Source organism: Gasterosteus aculeatus, chromosome 15, assembly GCF_964276395.1.
Source record: "Gasterosteus aculeatus chromosome 15, fGasAcu3.hap1.1, whole genome shotgun sequence".
Lineage (NCBI taxonomy): Eukaryota > Metazoa > Chordata > Actinopteri > Perciformes > Gasterosteidae > Gasterosteus > Gasterosteus aculeatus.
The window spans coordinates 1,837,307-1,856,325 of NC_135703.1; the positions used below are offsets into that span (position 1 = coordinate 1,837,307).

The 19,019-nt window shown below is 51.8% G+C and overlaps 1 protein-coding gene across 17 annotated transcripts in view; it reads right to left on the bottom strand.

The window, feature by feature from the left end:
• The window catches only part of fgfr3 (fibroblast growth factor receptor 3), a 41,489-nt gene that overhangs the window by 3,301 nt on the left and 19,169 nt on the right, over window positions 1–19,019 (bottom strand). For 5 of the 17 annotated variants that reach the window (XM_078089302.1, XM_078089294.1, XM_078089310.1 and 2 more), the window contains 13 exons: window positions 15,986–16,155; window positions 9,431–9,554; window positions 9,053–9,243; window positions 5,304–5,448; window positions 4,613–4,788; window positions 3,037–3,185; window positions 2,692–2,813; window positions 2,454–2,564; window positions 2,184–2,374; window positions 1,967–2,089; window positions 1,545–1,615; window positions 442–579; window positions 72–177 (listed from right to left, as the gene is read on the bottom strand). In XM_078089302.1, the coding sequence (XP_077945428.1) occupies window positions 72–177; window positions 442–579; window positions 1,545–1,615; window positions 1,967–2,089; window positions 2,184–2,374; window positions 2,454–2,564; window positions 2,692–2,813; window positions 3,037–3,185; window positions 4,613–4,788; window positions 5,304–5,448; window positions 9,053–9,243; window positions 9,431–9,554; window positions 15,986–16,155 (1,817 nt within the window). Of the gene's footprint in view, window positions 1–71; window positions 178–441; window positions 580–1,544; window positions 1,616–1,966; window positions 2,090–2,183; window positions 2,375–2,453; window positions 2,565–2,691; window positions 2,814–3,036; window positions 3,186–4,612; window positions 4,789–5,303; window positions 5,449–6,491; window positions 6,637–9,052; window positions 9,244–9,430; window positions 9,555–15,985; window positions 16,156–19,019 lie in introns of all 17 variants that reach the window. The other 12 variants (XM_078089307.1, XM_078089301.1, XM_078089304.1 and 9 more) reach the window with 7 other exon arrangements.

The following is a 19,019-nucleotide window of genomic DNA, read 5'->3' on the forward strand; positions in this document are numbered from 1 at the left end:
TTCTCATACTGACACTGCGGAGGCCCGAAGCCGTTCCGTTGGGCTTTGTGGGGTGAGAAGACGAGACTTACGTCGGTGGAGGTCATGGATAAGACCCGGTCGTGATCTTCCACCAGCTGCCTGAAGGTCGGCCTCTGGGACGGCACGGCGTGCCAGCACTCCCTCATGATCATGTACCTGAAACGGCCACGCCGAGGGTCAGCTTCGCAACATCTACTGTGTGAAGCATTTTAAATCTTGGAGTCAATTAGACAAGATTTTCAGCCACTTTTTGACGTTCCACATAAATATGGATTCATTTGGCATCGAATTTGGGGCTTTTCACCTTTAAGCTGGTGACTCCAATGAAAACCTTTGCTCATCAAATACACATAAATAAGACATACACAACCAATGCGACGTCACTACCGGGGACAATAAGGGACAATGAGGGACGCCTACAGTTCATGGGTGCAGTTGGCAGGTTTGTCCATCCGATGTCCCTCCTTCAGCAGCTTGAAGAGTTCCTCTACGGGGATCCCAGGGTACGGCGAGCCCCCCAGGGTGAAGATCTCCCACAGCAGCACCCCGTAGGACCACCTGCACACACACACACACGCACAATAAATACACACCGGCACGTCCACAGCTGGGAAATATTGATCTTCACCATTGTTTACGTGTTCCAGTCTAAATGTATTTGTAGAAGCCGTCGGTTGGAAACGTAATTATGTGACGGCACAAATATGTGAAGCCGTAAACAGAGACGTCTCGCTGAGCGTTCTCACAGCCTCCACGGCGTTCCCCTGCATTCAGTCCTTTCAGTAAAACCACCAGAGGTCAGGGGTCAGAGTCCCCCCCCCGAGGTGAGTGAGAGCAAACAGACTACTGTATAAAGGGAGGAGGAGGTTTGGCGGGAGGATCGACTCTGTAATCCAGACCTGCTGAAATAACAGAGTGGACCCGATTCTCCTCTCGGCTTGTTCCCAGTCTGCTGTAATTACACGGCGGCCCGTGTTGACAGGGGCCGCCGTGTTTGGCTTGGATGGCTGCGCTGGGGACACGGCGTCTGGCTTGGGGGGGGGGGGGGGGGGGGGGGCGGATTGGGGTGTGAAAGGAGCAGTTTAGAGGCGGGTTAAACTATCGCAACGCAGACTGACCTTCGCTCCTAAAATCAGCTTTCTTCTCATCACAGGTTGAACCCCCCCCCCCCCCCCGTAAAGACCCTCTTATCAGCCTCTACTCTGCAGCCAATCGAGGCGAGGCTCATAAACCGCGATGGATCCAGTCTCGTCTTTTGCTCACTTGTGTTTTCTGTCTCCCTTTTGGGAGATTAAAGAACAAAACGCGGCGAGGAATGCGGAGCCGGCGGCACGCAGGGGAGCTCAGCCTCGCGGGGCGGGAGGTATTTGGACGGGGGGGTGGGGAGGGGGGGAGGGGTCGGGAACGCCGCCATTCCGCATTCTCACGCCCACACTCGGGGCATTTGACGCTAACGCGTTGGGTCGCGGCGCCCTCGGATTCCCCGGGCCGCGCCCCGACGGGCGCGCTCGCGGCAAACTCACACGTCGCTCTGGTGTGTGTAGACCCGGTCGAACAGAGCCTCCGGAGCCATCCACTTCACGGGCAGGCGACCCTGCAACAACAGAGGAAACGCCCGGGTCAGCAGAAGCACTCTGAGCTGGAATCACACCCTCACCCTCGGCTAGCCCCGCCCCCCCCACCCCACAGGTCCCGCCCACATGCCCCCCCCCCCCACAGGTGAGTGTGTGACGGTGGATCGAATGTCATCTCATGCCTTGCTTATTGTTATCATCCTGCACCTTCGCCCTGTTCGGACATCAAATCCATAATGACAAACGTTTGTTTCTGCTATGAAATAAAAACAACATAATTGGATTTTTGGAAGAATCCATCGCTCTCACAGCAGCTTCTCTTTTTAGAAGTTCTGACGAGGTGGGTCTGTGGGGGGGGGGGTGAGACTCACGTTGGTGGTCTTTTTGTAGTAGTCTATATTGTGCACATCTCTGGCGAGACCGAAGTCGGCGATCTTCATGATGTTGTCCTCCGTCACGAGGACGTTTCTGGCCGCCAGGTCTCTGTGGATACACTGAGGGAAGAAGAACAGAGGCCTCAGGCGCACGTCAACACACACACACACACACACACACACACACACACACACACAGACAACGTCAGCTGACCTTCTGCGAGGCGAGGTACTCCATGCCTCGGGCCACCTGGTAGGCGCAGGACACCAGGTCTTTGAAGGTGAGCTGCTCGTCGGGGATCTTACAGGTGTCGAAGGAGTAGTCCATGCCCGGTGGGCGCCGCGCCCGCAGGTACTCCCTCAGGTTGCCTTTGGAGGCGTACTCCACCAGCACGTACAGGGGACCTGCGACACACAGCGAAAGCGTCACTCACGGCACGCGGGTTCCCCGGGCCGCAGAGCGGGACGGGAGCCGGCGCCTCACCGTCCTGCGTGCACGCCCCCAGCAGGTTGATGATGTTCTTGTGTTTCCCGATCATCTTCATCATCTCCATCTCCGACACCAAGTCCGACAAGTCTTTGTCCGTGGCGTCATCTTGGGACAAAGAAAAGAGAGGGTTGATGTCGTGACCATGGATATACATATATGCATATATATATATATATGCATATATATCCATGTATGTATTTGTATGTCGTGCATCCGTTGGCGGAGCCCTCACCTTTGAGCATTTTCGCGGCCACGTCGAGAGGCTTGTTGGGCTTCTCCTTGTCGATGCCGATGGCCTCGGCCATCACCACCTGGCCGAAGCAGCCCTCGCCCAGAGGCTTACCCAGAGTCAGCCTGCAAGCACAAGAAACAGCCTCAGAGGACGCGTTCACAGAGGACGCCTCGACAGCGCGGAGCCAGTCTGATCGCCAAGTGGCATGAACGCCGAAAAAGGTGTCACGGCGACCTCGACGCATCGACGGCTGACGTGTTTTCACAGCGCGCTTTCCCTCTGACGGGCGTTTTGGGCGCCGATGGCGAATGTTTGTTTTTTTCGTTCCGTGACAGCGTTTCTCACCGTGTCCGGGGAAACTCCCACTTGGGGTCGGAGGGCAGCTCCAGCTCGGAGACGTTGGCCAGCATCGGCCCGTCGCTGGAGGACAGGCGGGCGATCCGGACCAGCGGCGTGTTGGAGTTCATGGAGGAGTTGGAATCCAAGGACACCTGCTTGGGTTCAGAAATAAACTGTTATAGACTCTGAAGGAGGACGATGTGAGACTTTACGAGCAGACGGGGGGAAAAAGGAGGAAACATGTTTGTATCTTTCTTCATGTTAAAACACGTAACTCCCACTCACGGAGAAACCCAATGCATCTCATTTAATGGCCACATTACACTTTTGACCTCATCGTCGTAATTGATTTTAATTGTCAAGGCCAGAAACCCAGAAATCGATGAAGTGCAGAAGATGTCTCAAATATCGTGTTGGACTTAAATCTTTCCATCTCAACCTCGGTGTGACCTCGCTCGCTTTGAGGATCGCGCGAATGAGCGAACGCTCGCTGGCACGACGCACTGCAAACATCTCAGCACCGACCTCCGAGGGCCGTGGGGGGAGCAGGGGGGGGGTAGGGCTGTGCACAGGAGGAAGCAGGCGGTAACAGAGACGTATGGAGGCGGGAGCGGAGGTGTGCGGGAGCGTGGCGAGGCGGGTGGACGGAGGCCTCCATCCATCAGCGAGCTCCGTCCCCGAAGAGCCCCGCCGGCTCTCCGCTTCCCGCCACCATTCGTCTGGCCCGGCTGACGGCTCCGGCGCCGCTCTTGATGGATCTGTTTGTTGCCCGCCTGTCTCGGGCCTTCCGACAAACATGACCACTTACCCGCCTCGACCTTTCCACCGCAGAAAAATGAGCGAAAAAAAGGCCGTGAAGCTTTTAAAAAGGCCTGAAAAGTAATATCTGATTGAACACGCCGGGGGGGTGTAAGGGATTTACTCAGAGTTATGAAAAAGAAAGAAGAGAACCTGGAGATTAGCTTCACAAAAACGAGGCAAAGATTACAGGAAAATGCAATATGATGTTTGTTATTACCTCATATGAGCATGAAGCAGTCTGAAGCAGAATAGAGATGTAGGTGCAGGAGATTAAAGCATCTTTAATACAACCTGACAAGGCGGCTTTTCCACAACCGTTCCACATGTTTTCTGGTTACTTTTCCAGGAACAGACTTTAAATTGATAGTTGTCTTTTATGAAAAAGGCTTCATTTGAGCTCAACCCTTCAGTGGTGAAGAGTTCTCACAGAGAAACCAGACATGCACAACCCTGCGTAACAATCCTCGTTCCTACCACTTGAGCTACTGGTTAAGCAGACGCACTTATTTATTTAAGACATCAAATCGGAATCTTTGTTTTGGGCGTAACTGCTATTTAGGTGTGAAGGACCGCTTTGGGACCCGTTCTGTTTGGACCCGGACCGCCCTGAGGAGCGATTTTTGTTCCAAGGCAAAAAGAAAACTGAAGCTTCTGATTCCATGAACGTGACTTCAGGCCAAATTATCACATCGACATGGAACTTAATGGTAAAACTAAAAAGAGAGCGAGAGAAGAAGAAGAAGAAGGCGCTCATGGGAATCTTGTATCTACTTTCTGTTACCTGTCTCTTGAGGGGGAACTTTGACAGCTTCTGCACGGGCGGCGTGGGCAGCGTCTTCTGCGTCGTCATCCTCATGCGGCAAAGCATGACGATGACCACGGCGAGGATGAAGAGCACGCAGCCCGTCACGTAGATGAGGATGTCGGCGTAGTAGTCCTCCTTCTCCGGGCTCACTGCTTGGGGGGCGAGGAGGCGACACGCCGAGCACAACAAACGTGAGGATGAACACATTACTTTTCCTTCAGTGATTTTCCTGGAAAAGAAGCTTTGCTCAGCAGCACGTTTCCCCTGAGCGGATTGTAGGGGGACGTTTTCTGTGCAGTAACGTCTATGAGTCAAAGCAGCAGAAAGAAATGCGCCCGTGGTTTCATGCTGCACCTGTAATACGCCCCTCGGGGACGTCATTACACAAAGATGTCTTCAGATTGGCCCCCGTCGCCTCGAGACGTTTAAACTGAGGATCTGCGGTGATTAAAAAAGGCTCGATTGCACGTTCGTCCCGTTAAAAAGGGAAGATGACCAGTGCACTTAAAGCGAGCCAACATTAACAATCTGGGGTCATCGGGTTTAACGGCGGACATTCAAGACGTGCTGCTGAGCAAAGAGAAACGTACGGCGGCAGCCGAGAGTTTTGGGAGACGGAAACGGCCGGCGGGGGCCAACGGACCCGCGGAGAAGAAGGGAAATATACCTGGAAGCACCTCCAGCCAGGCAGAGTGGTGAGCAATGCCGATAGAGTTCCCAGCCAGACAAGTGTACTCGCCCGCATCCTCAAAAGACACATTGGTCAAGAGGAGAACCTCTAGCTCCTTATCTGTGGTGTTAATGCCGGCCGTCTGTGGAGGATGAGGGGGAGGGGGGGGGAGGAGAAAAGAAGGAGAGAGGGGAGAGATATCGTGAGCCCCGAAAAGCTCCTCAGAGGAAACACCAGATGCCCCCTGTGGGGAAGGAGTGAGGATTTAAGAGGACACCCGAAAGCACCCAAAGCAGCACCGCCACCACGCCGCAGAGAAGCCCGCCGGCTCCATCCGACCCCCGAGGAGCTCTGCCAGGCCTCCTCATCCACTTCCACTCTCACCGAGTCTCCGAGGGGAAAAGGTTCCCCGTCAACTTGATTCTACAGCAAACCACCGTAAACACGGTAGTATGACTAGAAAATACCATTCACCTGAATTATATTTACAGTCAGATTGTATCTATTATTTGAAGGAAACAGAATTTTTAGTGCTCAGTAATAGTAGAAGAGAAAAATGACTTGATGTGCAATTTTGCAAATGACGCCGTTTTTCAGTTGTTTTAATACTTTGTAATATTATGAATAACCTTGAAACTACTGAGAAAAGAGCATCGCCGTATTCTGACTAATGACGGGTGTGATGGGGGGGGGTCTGATGTGGCTCGGTGAGGAATAGGAGATGGGACGGGGGGGGGCTCTCCATCCCGGGCCTCAGTAATGAACAGTGACATCCTGACCCGGTCGTCCCGCCCGCTCATATAAAAGCACATTAATACAACTGGAGAACGCTCTTCTGGGGGAATCAATACCGCTTTGGCTGCTGTGTCTTCTAATGTGGCCTTTTGTGTGTGTGTGTGTGTGTGTGTGTGTGTGTGTGTGTGTGTGGGTGGGTGGGGGGGGGGGGGGGTTGTCTCTGTGATTAAAGGCGTGATATTGTGTTTGTTATTGATCTAAAAAGAAGACAAAGTGGCGCTTCAAGTTACAATGGTACAACATCCACCGGTAGCAGAAAGTGAGAGTGTGTGTGTGTGTGTCTGTGTGTGTGTGTGTGTGTGCGTGCAAGCCGGTGAGTAACCAAAGCCACACCCGAGCGGAGCCCCGCAGAGAGGAGGAGACAAAGGATCAGTGGAGCTCCGGGTTTACCTGGTTTCTGTATCTCGAGCCAGAAAGCGTTCTGCGACCTGCCTACAAAGTTGGAGGCGCGACACCAGTACTTCCCGGCGTTTCTCTCTGTCACGTTGGACAGTTTCAACCTACTGTGGGCCTCCGTGTGTTTACTGACAACACTCTGCAGGGGGGAGATCGAGAGGCACAGTGAGGCCTGAATATCAAACGCTTTCATTCGCAGAACTCGGTACTTTGACATCAGTCTAGAAGTGTTTTTAATCCACGTGGACACACAAAGTGCACACTGAGATTAACAGCATTAGACCGTCTCACACACACACAAACACACACACTGTACATTGTAGTCTTTTGGTAGATCAAAGGCGCCAGAGCGCGTCAATCATCTTAAAGTGCGCTCGCCGCGTGCGTAAACACACGCAAACACGCTCGTGGCAGAGAAAGTGTGCAGATGAATAATTAAACGGGTCGAGCACATAAAGGAGCAAACGTATCGTTACGGTTTCATACGGTTTCTTAATGAACATCCAGGGCTCGGCTCCCCCCCACGTCGGGGTGAGGCGCTTCAGCGTTAACTGTTTTTCCAGGCATCAAAAGAGCAATTCAGGCATTTCTCAAAAATGAAATAAATCTTGCGTGACACCTCAACCCCCCCCCCCCAACCCTCCTCAGCTGTATTTAACTCCTAGTTTATGCCACACAGGAGATGTCGCAGAGCGTCAGAATGAACTGTGGTGGGACGAGGGAGGCGAGAGGAGGGAGGAGGGGGGGAGGAAGGGGGAGGAACAGCGATCTCAGAAAATACTGTTTCAATTATGTGGTATTTGAAAATAGCGCGTGGAGCCGCGGTCTGCCTCCCCCTCCTCCTCCCCCCTCCTCCTCCCCCTCTATCAGACGTGCACCTCGTTACTTTGTTTCTCTGGACGTTTTACAGACGTTGCGACGGAGGCGGAAACGTTTCCTATCGGACGAGGAGGCGTCGCGCTCCGTCTGCAGCGCACGTCTTCTGGTGCAAAGAGAAAAACAAACAGCTTCTTCTGGTTTAATAAATAATATTATATATATAATATATATTATTAATATAATAACAAAATAGGGCGCTTTGCCAATTTGAAAAGAGTTGTTTGACATCAAAGGATGATTTGTTTCCACTGTCTCTAGTCTTCATGCTAAGCTAAGCTAAGCTAAAAGGCGCCTTATAGACGCTGCATCCTCAGTCTATTTGCTCCCTGAGTGAATAAAGCTCATCACAGGATCACCCCGCCCCCCCCCCCCCACCCGCCTGCTCACAAAGTGTTTTAATGGAGGCGTCAGAGGAGCCAGCTGTGGAGGTCACACCTGGATGATGTCATTACAACTCATTGCTGGATAAGGTCGAATCTGTCACCTCGAGGAACCGGCGATTACCTTTGTTCCTTTGTCCTGCCACTCTCCTCCATCTCTCATTCTGTCCCCCCTCCCTCCCCCACGTACTCTCGAAGCCTCTCGCCCTCCATCTTTACCAACCGCTCTGTCACACGTTCTCTCTCCCTGCTGACTTTGCCCTTCCCTGTGTTCCTCCACTCATTTTTTCCATGGCTTTTTTTGGGTGCCCCTTCCCGCTCTCCTCCTCCTCCTCCTCCTCCTCCTCCTCAAACCACGCGACGCAGCACATCTGACGGCGGCGGCGGTTAAACGGAGCCCGTCTCTCTGCCTGCGTTGCCGCCACCGCGGCAGTTAACTTAGCCCAAACCAGATGTTTGTTTTACTCCCTCGCTCTCCCTCTCGGAGGAAAAAAAGAAACAGGGAGAGCTTAAATAAGAAAGCAAGAGGCCTCCTTTTTTTTTGATGGGTGTCTTCCTCGCCCTGAACGCCCCCCCCCCCCCTCCAAAATAGAAAAAAAAAAACACGCCTCTCAGTGGGTTTAGGGTGTTGTCCTCCTCGGCGAGGAATGCTTTCTACTTTCTATTCTTGAGCACCGGCGCTGTCTGGGGAGGCGACGAGGAGCTGCTCCTTGTGATGGACAGTTGGACTTTGCTTTTCTTTTTTCTCCCGGTATCATTTCTCAGACGTTGTTGTTGTTCTATCTGTCTCTATTTCTTTTCTTTGTCTGCCCACTTTTTGTTAAAATCTCTCGAAAAATAAAGCGTTTAAACTTTTGTTATTTGTTTGAAAATTCAAACATAAAGTAGAAAATTAAAGTTCAGGGGATCAGATATTATACCGATGTTTTATTTATTTAATACACAATTATATGCACAAGAATTTTATTTTATTAAGTATGCTCCAAAATGATAGAATACCTTTCAAAAAGAGCGACAGAGCTGATGCGTGCCTATTTTTTTATGTCATTCTACTTATCATTTATTTGTTATCATTCTTAGCGATCCCTTAATTTTATTATCTTTCTGCATGTGTTTTATTGAGATTTCTATTTTCTATTGACAGCGGTGCCATCGGGGTCCACGATGCTGCCGTACGAGCGCCGGCCCTTTTGCGTAATAACGGCGTCATGAGCTCATCAATCTGTGCTGCTAAAGAAGACCTCCGGGAGACATTCGGGGGGGACGGTGGGGGGACGGGGGGGGGGGGACACCCACCTTCAGCACGGTGACAAAGGGGTGGCCGTTGTGGTCCACGCGGCTGCCGTTGATCTCGGTGTGTTTCAGCCACTGGATGTGCGGCTGGGCGTCGCTGTAGACCTTACAGTGGAACTCCACGTCGCTGCCCACCTCCACCGTCTGATTGGCCGGCAGGCCGGCCTGGAGGATGGGCCTGTGGGGGGAGCGCTCTGAGAGAGAGAGAGAGGGGGGGGGGAGGGGAGGGGGAGAGCACGCGGTCATTAGCACGAGTCACGCGTGGGAGGGATGCTGCAGGAAATGGAGACGCTTAAAAAGTACACTTCACACCAACAGCTCTCACTGATGTTAATGTTCTCCTTGTTCACACAGAGAGGGGGGGTGAGGGGGGGGCGTTACCTAACACATCCAGCTGGTAGGTGTGGGTGATGGCGCCATACTTGTTCTGCACCACGCAGGTGTAGTTTCCCCGGTCTGACGGCACGGCGCTCTCCATCACCAGACTCCACTGCTGGTGCCTCAACTGGTGAAGGGGGAGAAGGGGGGAGGACAGGGGGGGGAGTCAGGATATGTCATTACAACACATCTAAATCTGTGAGGAGGCTTAGAGATATAAATAGTTAGGTGTCATGTTTTCAGGCCGGATGGTCGAGCGCTTATCCGGTACATTTCCAGTGTGATAACAAACGGCCGTCTCTTTAAATATCATCCGTTCGCTCCTCACTCAATCAGACGAAAACCCCAACGCCACATCGCCCTCTCTCCTCCCCCTGCAGCGAGGGCATGCGAGAGGGAGGGAGGGAGGGAGGGAGGGAGGGAGGGGGCGGCGCGTCGTAATCGGAAGCAGGTGTGGGCCGGATGCTGATACGAACTGGACAGATTCAGGAGCTGCTCGGGAGGCGAGAACAGAGAAAACCATCGACGGGCCTCTGCAGGGGGGGGGGCGAGAGGGACGACCTCCGCGCTTAAGTGGAAACACGGAGCGAACTCTTCTGGGGGAGGTGGTGGGGGGGGGGGGGTGGATGATGTCAACAAAGAGGCTTTTCAGAGTGGAACACTCAGCATCACCTGCGTCGGAAAATGTGGCGACCCGGAGCGGGCCGAGTGTTTTCACCAGCGCTCTACCCCACGCGTTTAAGGTAGGAGGCCTTTCTGCTGGTAGGTGGAGGATCAGCCCTGCACCCCCCCCCTCCCCACACACACACACTCTGTGTCTCCCTCCCTCCCTCTCTCTCTCTCTTGGATCCTCATGTGGAAAATAATGTAACAGTGTAAATATTATGCCTGTGTGTGCTTTTTTTCTTTTATTTGCAGTTGCGTGGTAACGTGCGGCAGGCCGGCCGGCTCCACCCCGTCTACGCCTCCCAGAGCCGGGGAGTCAAACCGGAGTCAATGGCCGCTCTCATGAGCAGATGAGTGACGCCTTCTGCTGCGGTCGCAGGGGGAGGGAGAGGAGGGAGGGAGGGAGGGCGCACGAGGAGCGAAGCTAGAAGGTGGTAAAATGTGAGCTGACGCCGATGCTCAGTAGACGCCAAGACCACCAACAGAAAGAGGCCGAGATCAGAGGTCGTGTTCAGGTCTCTCTATCGTTAAAGAGACCTCGTTTCGTGCCGCGCCGTTAGCGGAGTCGCATTCACTTTAGTGCTTTTCAGGCCACTGCAACTTTTAAAGAACTTGTGACTTGTAGATTTATGCGACAGCTGCAGTTGCGCTGCAGGTTTTCCCGTTTGGTCGCAGCGATGAACGCGCTCGCTGGCAGTCAGAGCGGCTTCAGCTCAACCGAACGGAGGGGCAACATGTGATCCTTACTAGTTTATAAACCTGTTAATTCATCTTAAACACTTCAAAATAGGAGATAACACAACATTTTTTTTTTACAAAAGAAGAGTTGAATTCATAAGCATTAATGTGCAGTTCTGCTGATGCAGCCGTACTTGCGCGCTGATATTGGCGAACGTTAGTAAAGCAAATGTGTCATCGGCGTCACCACTTTCCATCGCAAGTGCTGGTTTTATCATTATTGATTGACCGTGATCCCACGGCGGTCACGTCGGGGGAACAGTGGCCGCTTTCAGCCAAACGGTGGATAACTGTCAGTTATTGTGACAATAATGAGCTGTGAGTGACATTTCCACTTTAATTCCCCTCCGTCTTTCCCTTGGCATGTTTAATGACTTTCTTCACACGCGCTTTTGTGACCATGTGACACTGGCTAACCCCCGTTGAACCTGCAGCGTTAGTCCCCAAACGTGATAATCCCGTCCATTCCAATCACGCCAGATCCCAAACAGAATTAAATTATTAAGGAGCTTATGTTTGAGTCATAGGAGGCTTTAAAAGGTTTTAGGGCTTTGGCCATGGGAATGGACGGGGAGTTTCACACTGCAAGAAGTGTCTGCAAGAAGGGGGAGTTTGGGGTTTGCGTTGCAGCATTTTGTGCGTGAAATTTCTCAATTACCTCAAAGTAAATAAAGTCATCGGCTTCATTTTAAGACATTTTTCTTGCCGTGTAATCCAGCGAGCTTACCTCACTCCACTGGCGGAGCCTTTCGCTCATTTAAATCAAAACAAGAAGTCACATCGCGGCCGCCAGCTTAAAGTTCACAAAGACGCAGCCGGGGTTTTTTTTTTTTTTTTTGCAGTGTGGCAGCTGTCTGAGAAAACACAGGAAGCTGTGCTCCCTTTATAGTCCAAACCCTCAGCCTTCACCTCGCAAAATAGCCCCGGCACAACCGGCGGGCCCAGTTATCACAATTTATGACTTTGTCAGAGCGGACCGGCGGCCCGGATCCGTGCTACCGTCTAATTTGACCTGCAGAGAGAGAGTGGAAATAGACGGACGGCGCCCCGAGGGCCCGCCGGCCGCGTCCGCTGCCCGAGTTTGGCGCTCCGCGCGCCGCTGCATCGACGCGGCGGAGAAGAGTTCAGGAGGAGACGCGGTAATGAGCGAGAAAAAAAAAAAAAAAAACGGGCTAATCTGTCCGTTTCCAGACCCTCTGGCGTGTTTGTGTTAAAACGATGGGGGAGGAAGGCGAACGACCGTGAAAGCTCTCAGATTAAAAAAAAGGAATCCAAAAATAACCCTGCAAAGTGTAGAAATTTTAAGAGCCACGACTTGGAAACTGTCACAACGGGGATGGAGAAACCTGTGAGGCGAAACACAATAATTACATTGTCCACTTTTGTCTGGCAATGCGATCGCTCCCAGCATACGTGGCAGCGCGCAACAGCGTTGGCTACGGCTCAATAAGACTCGACAGGCCGCAGAGACGCCCCTCGCTGCCCACCTCCATCTGATGGCTCAATAGAGAGGTGAACTCTGACCTCTGGGCCCCGCCGCTCCATACCCGAGGAGGCTTTTGAAGCGCCGCTGTCACTCTGGGAAGGCGCACAAAGCTCCGGCACGTCGCCCCCCCATGCTGGAATTTAATTTTCCATTTTACAAATGAGCCAAAACTTCCTATTTGCCGTTTCATTCAGTTTCAACAAACGCAGCGTTTCAATAGACTATAGACAATAGAATGATATTAGTACTTTAAATAGTGATGAATATACCGCCAACATTGACCTTTTTATACTTGAGTTGTCGAATCTGTGATTCATGTTGCTTTTCAAACCGTGGAGAGTCTGTAACTGTAACTTATAAACAGAATAAACATTATTTATGTATAACAATTTACATATACTTATATACCACTGTTATTGTCAATACAGACACACTAAGAACAAATATCCTTCACAAACGGACCGACATAAAGAGAACAGCAGGAATCTTTCCTCCTACTCTACAAAAAGTCGTTTCTTGTTGAAGTGGACGTCTTTAAGGAACAAAGCGGAACACGGCGCGGCCTCTTAAAGGCCACTTCACTGCCGTGTGGCGTCAGGAGGTATCTTTGTGGGCCCTAATGGGCCTTAATGGTGGTCGGTGGCTTTCACCTCTCACTGGTGCAGATCTGATGGCACTTAAGAGCAAATGACAAACTGTGCTGAGTGGAGGCGACTCCATTGTGCTGATCTCTACACACACACACACACACACACACACACACACACACACACAGACGGGTGATTGAGTCGTTCTGCAAACCTTAAAAAGAATAAAATCAGACACAGTCGCGAGTCATTTAGTGGGGAATTAACCGCGGCTGTCGAATCCCAAATGATCTCGTCATTCCAGCGAGGAGGCCGGAGGAAGGCGGCTCCACCTTGAGGACCCTGCTGCAGGAATTGAGCCTTGAGAAAGGACATTAAGGTCAGGCTGTCAGGACCTCAGGGTGCCCCACCCCGCCCTGCAGGATGAACTCATCCCTGGCAGACGCCAGGCGCCAATACTTACTGAAAAAGCAATAACTTGGGTCAAAACATATAAGCCCTAGCTGACCAACCAGAACGGAGCGTTTAACAAAGCCGCGTGATAAATAATAAAGAATCAAGCGCTTCTGGTGGTGTTTGACTGACAGGTGGTTTGAGGGATAACCGTGTTAGGAACTAAGTGACGACATAATGGTATTAGACACGTCACTCAACTTGCAGATTGCAGACTTTCTTTTTGTGTCTGAATTATCTTCTAGAACGTTGCTTTAATAATAAGGAAAAGACTGATGCGTGAAATGACATTGAACCTCCATTGTTGCGTCTGATGGCGTGCAGGGTGGAGGCGGAGTCAGCAGAGGATTTCACATTAGAACGGGTGAAGCTGTGACCCCCCCCCCGACCCCTCTGGAGCCCTGCCGTGTCACGAGCTTGTCCGTCACCCAGCATCCCGATTCTACGGAGGGGGCGACCTCTCCGCGCGACAGCCCCCGGCCACATGGCCAACGGGAGATTCAAACGCACTGCGGGGGGGGCAGCGAGGAACGGCATCTCAACAAAGACACGGGAGGGAACGTCCTAATAAGTGCCGCCTGAAGTCCCACATCTCCCTTTCCGTGCAGGAATTGGTTCCAGAGACTCGGCGGCATGTTGGCAAAGTGGCTTTAGAGCATAAAGTCTGCAGGTTATTCAAAGCCAAGTTCACTGAGGGAGAATTAAAAGGTAAAGTTCTGCCTTGCAGGTTGAGAGAAGTGGGAAAACGTCCCCGGTGAAGCTGGAGCGTAAAATGCAGGTGAATCTTGGTGGCAGCCGGCTGTACACATCACCCTCTGATTAAACATGCAGAGCTGGCAGATAAGCACTGCACACGGGACATACGGGACAGAACGAGCAACTGGATTCCTCATTAGAAAACAAACACATTACATTCTGGGTTAAATTCCATCACCAACATCCTGGGAAATAATCTCAAGCATCAAGTCTTGAGTACTGTACGTGTGATCCTTTTACCTTGTTATCGTCAGCTTTAGTGGTAATTTGCACATTAACAAGCAATTAAGAGGATCAAGGTAAAGATTATCGTATAGTTGATTTAATATTGGCTTTGATTTAAAAGCATTCCAAGCATTACTACCTAATTATGTATTATAAGCTGCTTAGAGCAAGTCTCAAGAGGTCTAACAGGTCATAAGTCCGAAATAGACCTTCGCTTGATTATAATTTTATCTAATAGAATTGAAAAAATTCATAATGGAACTTAATGCGACCTCCTTTAACGTCAGCCGCCAGCCCTTTTATTCAGACAAGTATGTGCTGTCCATCCGCTGCAGCTAACGGCTCCAAGCTAACGGCTGAAAGCTAACACCCCCAAGCTAATGGCTGAAATCTAACAGCTCCAAGCTAACGGCTGAAAGCTAACACCCCCAAGCTAACGGCTGAAAGCTAACAGCTCCAAGCTAACGGCTGAAAGCTAACACCCCCAAGCTAACGGCTGAAAGCTAACACCCCCAAGCTAACGGCTGAAAGCTAACACCCCCAAGCTAACGGCTGAAAGCTAACGTCTACTAGCTCTCCTTCAGTTGACACCAACATAGATTCGTCGATCAATTTTCTTTGAAACGTCGTCTCAACGTTTGTATCTTAATACAGCACCAGTCTCCATGAAGACGTCTGTGTCTCGCTCCCTAATTGTGAGTCATTTTCCACACAAACAGGTTACTTGTGGTTCAGCGTTTAGCAGTACAAGCGACCTGACCTCCCAGTTTGGGATTCATCTGCTGCTAACAAGGCAGCCGCAAACTCCGACACCAGCAAATCATCCTGCGTACCTAACGTGCTAAAAGTTGCTGTCGGGGAGCCACTCGGAGTGTCCTGATGGCTGGTGACAGGTGTGTGTGTCTGTGTGTGTGTGTGTGTGGACAGAGGGAGGGAGACAACTGCTGTTGGTCTGCTGGGAGCAGATGTGGGAGATCTCCGTAAACTGTTAATAGCTGCAGGATCTCATTACATTTAACTCTTTAAAGGCCCAAACGTCCACCGGGGAGAGCGCGTCTCTCACTGCCGCGGCCTCTGCACACAGCTGAGGTTTCCGTCTGTAAGACGTTGTAAAGCTACGGGGCTCCTCGGGCCGGCCGCTTTCCCCCGACGCAGCAATTCAACCGGGAAAGGATCATATTTGAACCAAAGTGGGGCCGATGTTTACCCTGAAACCTTCATGCAAGGAGCGCTCGGTCCTATTGGGGCTCAACAAAGGAGGGAACCAGGACGGGAGGGATTCTCCTCCCTGGGCATCATTTGAGAAGCCATGTCATTGGGTTTATTTTGAACCAAAACACAGGTTTGGTCTGTTTGAATTCCGATCTTCTTACCACGATGGGTTTGTCCTTTAATCCCGCAGCTCAGGGTAAGAACCCAAACGCGAACCGGGGCCCTGTTACTTTAAGCAGCGACATTCCACATGAGAGCCCAGTGTTTAGAGAGAATCCGATGACAGAACCGAGTACAACAGCTGTTTGCGGCACCGCATTACCGTCGACATGGAGCTATGACGCGCACGGAGGCCCGGGCGGGAACATCGACTCCTGCCGGCAGCCGGTGTGAGGATCTGAATCCTTAAATCTCGGCTCCTCTGCGTCCTCTCACCTTGATGCCGCCCATCCTCTGCTCTCCTTTGAACTCCTTGCCGTTCTTCAGCCAGTGGATGGTCGGCGTCGGGTTGCCGGACGCGGCGCAGCGGAACTTGGCGGTGTTGGCGGCCGGGACGGCGAGGAGCTTCTTGTCCATCCGGTCGGGCCTCGTCCAATACGGAGCTTCTGTCGGCGGGAACACAAAACAAGGCCGTCACTTCTTTCTCCAAAGCAGGACACACACAGACACACACAGAGCAGTACAGGCCGCTGTCACCCAGCGTCCAGAGGAGGGTTCTCCCACGAACGCATAGCAATGATCTCAAGTACCGGGCCATTCGCCAGAAGGCCTTCAAACCGACCGGGAAGAGAACGAGCGCAACCGGCTAAACAGACCAGGAGGGAACCTCCAGGAGTTGATGTAACATGTTTTGGTGATAGAGAAAATAAATTGGTCCTCATCTTGGATGAGTTACGAGCAGATGTGGTACCTGCGTCTGAGCTGTCAGCGCCCACCCCCCCATCCCCCTCGCGAAAGTTGCAGATGCGCAAACGGCATGAAAACGCAGTTTGACGGAGGACACAAAGCGATGCCCCCCCAACACAACACACACAACAATGCAGGAGTTCATTTGAATCGTCCCTGTCGGGGCGATTTATTGAGTTGTATCGAGAGGACGGCGGACAAAGAGAGGGTAGCGAGTCAGAGAGGCCCATTGTTCCCACTGTCGGGGTGTGGAGGCTCACCGCTCTCTTTGTAGGAGTGTGTGTGTGTGTGTGTGTGTCCTTGTGTGTGTGTTTCCCGGGACAAAAGCTGGGGAGGTGGCTGACCGGTCATCAGATGTCTCTTTTACGTTCTAAATGCAGCAGGAGAGAGTGAGAGGGGAGCTAATTAGCATCTCAATGTTGTGTGTGTGTGTGTGTGTAGTAACCCACATGGGCGGGTTATTATCTCATCAGGACGCCTCAAGTGAGATGTCGATAGGGACCCCCCCCCCATCGTGTGTGTGTCTCTGATCCGCATCATGTGTGTGTGTGTGTGTCTCTGATCCGCATCATGTGTGTGTGTTTATCACTTCTGAAGTTCTGATACATTTCTGACACTTTTTCTTGCCAGCCGTAAAACTTTGGCGTCGGCCTCACGGAGTAATTACAACCAGACGAGGAGAGAGATTCAGCGATGAAAGACGAATCTTCTTAGAGAGCAAACAAACTGAGCGTCACTCCACCCGATCCCAGTGTGTGTGTGTGTGTGTGTGTCTGTGTGTGTGTGTGTGTTTACAAACTGCAATGGAGCAGCTGAAACATGCTCCCTGCTTGAGTTAGAGACTCCCCAGCTCGCAGAGGCAAACGCTCTCCACGTGCAACCACACACACACACACACACACACACACACACACACACACACACACACACACACACACACACACACACACACACACACACACACACACACACACACACACACACACAGCACCTTAAAAGGGGAATATCTGTTACATTTTGTTGCATCTCGTCTGTCTCGGCGTATTTTGGAGCGGCACTCGCTCACCGTGGGACACCTTCCGGGGAGTCCGAACACATCGTTTTCTGGCCACACACACACACACACACACACACACGCGCACACAGTTTTTTCTCTGTGCTGATGTGTGGTCCTTCTGAAAACAGCTCGCTGCTGCTGCCGATCCTCGGTGGTGTTTGTAACCCGGAATAGACGGCGGCGTGGATCCCAAAGACACCGCGATGGTTTATTCACTGACCTTTAGCTGCTAACTGCTGTGCTCCTGCACAAGATCACCTGTCAATCAAGCCAAGCAGTCAATGCTGCAGATGCCGGCTAAGGCTAATTGTTTTGGCTTTTTGGAATTCACTTATTAATATTTTTATTTTTTAGTAATACTGGAAAGTAAAATTGGAAAATAAATAAGTAAAATTTTGGATGAGGAACCATAAATGCTTTTATTTCCTGTCTACCTTTTTGTTTTTTCTGCAACAACTGAACTTAATCCCATCATTGTCTGTCTGAATTATGATGGAGATCCAGAGTTGGACTGAATCACTTCACTGCGGTCGGAGTAACAGAGTTGTGCGCAGCCTTCAGGGGGAGTTCAGGCGTTTGTATTTGGGACTTTTCCCCCCCCGGCGTGGAGCCGCGGGTCGGGGGAGCGTGACGGTGGCTCTCTGTCAGGACCCAGCGACGGCCGCTCGAGCACTCAGACACCGAACCGGGGGGAGGAAGAGGAGGAGGAGGAGGAGGAGGAGGAGGAGGAGGAGCACTAATTGTGTAATTTGCCCTCGCCGACGCCTTGCGAGCACACGGGCAGATTTCATTCCAGATTACACCGAGGCTCTTTGAAGGCGCGCGGCCCCGGGGGGAGGAGGGGGGGGCTGCGGGGACTCGGGGCAAACAAGAGTCGCAGGAACGGCGGGCGCCGGGCGGCGTTGCGTGGCCCGGCTCTCTGCTCTCCTGCCAGGGTAAACAAGGAGGCTGCATAGCTCAGGAGCACAGATTAGCCTCTGTTAACATTCCTCCCCCCCCCAGAATACGCTGTGTTTACGCTGGTTTCCACACCACAAGGAAATACTGACTTCAATAACTGAGGGTGAAGCTCTTCTGTCTGACAACTCTAACAAAGCCACGTATGACAGATGGTAATGATCCACAACGCCTTCATGTAATCAAACATCTCAGCAGTTTACTTTCCATCTTTTCGTGTCGAGATGGTCTCGTGCAAAGCAGATTGCATGAGATGTTTTTCCTCTGTTTCCCGACATCTCGTAGAGATGCGTCAGCCTCAGAGTTCTGCAGCGAAAGACGCGGCATCCACAAGGCGGCAAAGCGAGTGCGGCGGGCTCCTAAAAACGTGCGTCAGAGGGAAGCCGCTCTGGCGTCAAACAGACCCTAAGGGAGGGGATGCTTTAGGGCGGGGCTATGCGCTGATTGACAGGTCTCTGCTTGGACGCACAAGGCGTCTCTCGACTTCTGTTTACGCAAAAAGAGCCAAACTCCAGGCTGCAAAACATCAGCGGACAAACCAACGGGCGA